The following is a 5,108-nucleotide window of genomic DNA, read 5'->3' as shown; positions in this document are numbered from 1 at the left end:
CTAGTGGCAATCTCGAAGTGGGCACCTCTGGCTCTATATGAGATTCCAGGCCGGTCATCTCATGAGGCTAATGGAGATCAGCTGAAATATTCCAATGAGTCGTGAAAGCTCGGAATGACGAAAGTTCTGTGGGGGGCCAAATCTCCAGGTAAGGGTGGTCAGGACAAGAATAGCAAAGCAGTAATCAATAATCTCATTTGCTTTCGGACTTTGAAAGATTTGATCCATGTCCGATTCAGCGCTCGGCAGACGAATGTGATGATGACATTGGACATTCGATTTAGTAGTCGAAACTGCGGGGGGTTTCATCCGTAATCTCCTCACTCTACACGAGAGCATTGGCAAAACAATTGCTTGGATTTGCTTGGCTTGCAAGGCTAAGTGCAGAAAACTACAGAGTGAGTCAGTTCCATATTCCCTTCTCGGCAAGGAAGCGCAGAGGAAAGAAACTGTAAAGGAGAAACGACGAACCCCAAAGAACAAGGCACCCTCCCTTCAAAATGGCAGGAAAGCATAGCGTCTTGATTGTCTGGAAGCCGCAGCGATTGAGTTTGGGCTGAACATGACAACATGGCTGCATGGGATTCGCGCCTGTCTGACGCTAGAACGGAGCCAAGAGCGAAGAATCGTGGCAGCTCATGGCAATAGGGATAAAATTCTTGTCAAGGGATCTGGGATTTGGATGTGGGCAGGGATATGCGTTCCATTTAAATACCTACGAAGAGCACAGCACACCTGTATCTAGGTATATATACACCGCTTTACTGGCACAGATCATACCACAGCACCTTTATTCTTTTAGATTTGATGGATATTTCTGGCGGTTAACGGCGGGAGGGCGGCGTGTAGGGCTCCTACACAGCTTTGCTTCATATGGAGATGTCAACCCAGCGCTCTCGTCCATAAGCCCTTCCGATACTGGCTCAACTGCATGCATTCCTGGCATCGACATATGACCCGTCAAGTGATCCATTTGAAGGGAATTGGTTGAGCAAAGAAATGTACGAAAATGCCGATAGACTCAGGCAGACTGGTACATGCACAGTGCATGCCTCGTACATACATACTGGATTAATCCACATTGATATATCTGGATTGGACAGCTGGTTGTTGACCTTTTCTCATCGCACGAAGTACAGGACAATCACCGTGGGAGATTGGTAGATACCCATCCATTCAAGTCGCTGAATACGTCCGCGCAATAAGATGTATGGATGAAGGGTGGCTACAGCTGTATGCTGTCGTGAGAGGTGAGATTTTCGGAATTTCCTTCTTGACAATACTAGTACTGGGCGGCTAATTGTGCGATGAAGATTCAGAGAAAGAAAGAAAGAAAAAAAAGGACAAAAACAAATAAAGAGCTGTTTTCAAGAATGTGCAGGAGCAAAGGTTAGTTCATCAGCCAACACAACGCGGCAACCCCCAACACATGTAATTATTTATCCTGGGAAGTCCTACTTAGCTTTGCAGAGAATCGAAATAAGCTTTTATTTACTACCCCTGCAGGAAACGAATATTCGTGGAAAACAGGCTGATGAAGATTTGAAGTGTATGTCTACAGTCCACCTCACAGATTGGACTGCAACAGCAAGATGAATCTCTGCTTAGGGATTCTAGCTGGGAATTACTATTCATTGCTGGCCTTGACATTTTGGCGAGTACAGTTGATATTAACAAGTCTTTGGTTTCAATGAACATCAACCAAAATATAAATATCATGAAACAATGTCGATCCCATCAACGGTTTCAAGTTGTCAAGAGACAGGCGTGGATCAGCAACCAAATTGATTTCAGCGCGCCAAAAGGCCCTACTGCTACTTGCGGTTCTCGAGCAGTGTCCAGTAGTTTTCCTACGACCTATGCTCTGTTTGCTAACAATTACCGACTCCTTGGTGGTTGCATGCTACACATCAAATATGTGGTCTCCCGGACCAATTGTTATGTTGGCTTGTGTGAAAATGTTGGGTTGCATAGCATTTGCTAGCAGCAGTGGGTGGACGGAGGTAGCTTCTCCGGATGCTTTACATCGCAATAGAATATCAGGTCGTTCGTTCCGTTATCTAGTTTCTACATTTTTTTCCCATTCTTATTTCATTCTTTATATTCCCCCCTGTTACCTACGCCTCCAATGTCAAGATAACTTCATACTCAAGGCCAATCGCATAAGGCTCAGTATGGTTTGGCTCTTCAGAGCCATTCTTTTCTTGCCTGTGGTATGCTCAGTTGTTTCTGCGCAATGTACTACGCCCGCGCAACGCAAAGCATGGTACGCAAATTCTTCTCCTTTAACTGGACGAACAGCGTACTCTACGCCCCTTTTTTGTTTTGTTTTTATATCTATGGGAATTAATTGCTAATAAAACTTCAGGCACACTTTGAGCAACGATGACAAACTAGCATATATCAATGCCGAACTATGTTTGATGAAATTACCGGCGAAGACTAGCATGGAAGGCGTAATAACACGGTTTGATGATTTTCAAGCTCTCCATGTGCACGGGGCATATATGACACATTCTGTCGTATGTTACACCTACTCCACTAAGCGTTGATACACTGTCGTTCGAAACCGATGGCTAATTCTTGACATATCGCTTAGGGCGCATTTCTTCCCTTCCATCGTTTGATGACATTTGCTCATGAGACTGCGCTTCGAGAAGAATGTGGTTATAAAGGCTATCAACCGTGAGTTCTGATCCATTTGTGCGTGTCCATCCGAAAACATGCCCATAAGGGCTTTGGTCTAATAACCCCATATTCTCTCTCCTCTAACACATCCCCGCAACATGAGCTTCTAGTTTTTGGTATGAACAAAAGGATGCAGGGAGGTTTTCCTCATCCGATGTTTTTGACCCCATCTATGGTTTTGGTGGCAATGGGTCCGACGAGGAAGGGGGGTGTATCACAGACGGCCCATTCGCAAACTATACAAGTCCGTTTGGACCCGGCTATGAACTTACAACTCAGTGCATTGACCGAAAATTCGACGACGACGTCAGCTCATTCACGTCCCGGAATCAGGTGGATTACTGTATCTCTCGACCTGACTGGATTTCGACATGGCAGTGCATCGAAGGGAACCCTCATGCTGGAGGCCACAATGGTGTTGGGGGCCAGGTGGGTTTCACCACCCCGATTTGGAAGATCTTGTGCGAGATGAATCTAATAGGACAAAAAAATGTCATCAGATGGCCAGAGGTGGATCCAGCCCGGGTGACCCGCTCTTCTATCTTCATCATGCCTGGATCGACAAGCTGTGGTGGGATTGGCAGTCCAAAGACCTTCCGGCACGATTGTCTGAGATGGGTGGCACTAATCTGATGCGTAAGGATTCTGGATTCCGGCCCCCTCCACCGGAATATCCGTAAGTACTTCCTTCCATTTTGTTAAATGGGATTATGGGAAAACTGACTGTTAAAAAAAAAAAAAACTGGCGGTGGTAGGCAACCTGGAGCAATGCCTGGTGACCCAGGAGATATCACCACGCTAAATCACGTTCTATTCATGTTTGGAATTATGGAAAATAAGATCATTGCGGATGTCATGAACATTCACGGGAGTTTCTTATGTTACGAATATATAGAGCCGAAAGCACAGTAGTTGAATCGGATCTTTCCGATCAGTTCACTTAAGGACCACGAAGTAGACGAATTGTTTAGCTAAATTATTAATTAGTTCATGGGTAGAAAGTAGAGAAACCTCATGATTTACTTACGTTATTTAAAGAGGTCATAATATGAGGCAATAACCAAATTACAGATGCAGCCACATGTAGTCTCCTGGATATATTCCAGCATGCTTGTTGTTTCCCAAACTTCCTTGGGCAATTTCAATGCATGATGCAAACCGAGGGGTACGAAGCTACCTGTTTGATGCGCTGCTGCGTCTCTGTGGAAGAAATTCTCCAAGTCGTACCAGTATTTTCGAATCTTCATCATTCCCCTGGGCTAGAAACAGAACGAGCCTCACGGCTCGTAAGGGATCTTTACGTAAGCCCTCCAGGCTTCGCAAGTCTTAAGGATTAGCTTAGGATGGAATAGTTAAGGATTAAGGGCAAAATTGAACAATCTTATGGCTAGCTTCTTGATACTAGTTACCGCTATCTTCTTCCTAAAAACAAAAGAAAAAGAAAAATAAGGGAATCCTTCTTCTTAAAGAGACAGAAAAGGGAAAAAAAACAAACAAAACAATAAGCAAGACCTCAGAAGGAAGGAGAACAAGGCCTCATAAGGAAAGAGGTTGTAAGGATATACAGCTCGAAGGATTCGCCAAGAAGAAAGGACCCACTACACGGAAGGAAGGAACTGCTGTTCTCTGGGCTTGACAATCACGTGGTAATTGGACCCTAATTGATGTAGCCCTATTTATGTACTCCGTAGCTCTGCCATAGTTGACTTCCACGTCCTTAATTTGCTAGTATCCTATTGATTGAATTACGGACGCCACGCTCCTGAAAAAGGTGGGGACCTAACGCAATTGATTGTAGGTACTGAAAAGGCCTTTACTAGTAATGATTCAAAATAGTTCTACCAAGCTCCAAACCTCACAGGTTCCCCGATCGCATGTGGCAAGATTATCCAAAAATTTCTTCTCAAATCCTCCCACACCTGATTCCCTGGAATTTTCTGATTTTTCGATCTTGGCAGAAGTGGGACGGATTGCATTGCTCAAGTTCCCATCTACAATATATGCACCATGGCTTCCTCTCCAGCTCAGCAACCAGGACTGACTACCAACTTCAGTCGCGGGCATCATTATATACGGATTTATCAAGTTGAGAACAGCCCTCTAGTCAGCGACTTTTGGGCCGATTTCAAGCCCTACAAGGACCTCCAGCAGGTTTGATGTCTCGTATCGCCCTTTATGTTGAGTGTCTGTGCCATCCAGCTTTTCGAACGTTTTCGGGCTCTTCTTTCTGTTCTGGAAATTTAAGTCATTGCTTGCGTCTCGCTCATCATAATGCACACCAACCATGCTACTGACCAAGCTGTATGACATTGTAACTAGCTTTTGCTATTTCGTTTTAGGGATCAACATAAGCACAATTGTAGTATAGAGTTGCAAAACATGGCAATCACTAATTCTAGGTGAGAAGGGGAAGGCAGGCA

General features: G+C 44.7%; 1 protein-coding gene across 1 annotated transcript; it reads left to right on the top strand.

Moving 5' to 3' along the window:
• Positions 1-2,174: 2,174 nt before the first annotated feature.
• HCAG_00691 (predicted protein) lies at positions 2,175-3,600 on the top strand (the record flags this gene model as incomplete). Its single annotated transcript, XM_001543595.1, has 6 exons — positions 2,175-2,266; positions 2,369-2,522; positions 2,600-2,685; positions 2,799-3,117; positions 3,189-3,364; positions 3,444-3,600. The coding sequence occupies 6 exons, from the start codon at positions 2,175-2,177 to the stop codon at positions 3,598-3,600; spliced, it is 984 nt and encodes a 327-aa protein (XP_001543645.1).
• Between the last annotated feature and the right edge of the window lie 1,508 nt (positions 3,601-5,108).

Source organism: Histoplasma capsulatum, genomic scaffold, assembly GCF_000149585.1.
Source record: "Histoplasma capsulatum NAm1 scaffold_1 genomic scaffold, whole genome shotgun sequence".
Lineage (NCBI taxonomy): Eukaryota > Fungi > Ascomycota > Eurotiomycetes > Onygenales > Ajellomycetaceae > Histoplasma > Histoplasma mississippiense.
The sequence above is the reverse complement of the archived record's forward strand: the minus strand, read 5'-3'. Positions and strand labels throughout refer to the sequence as shown.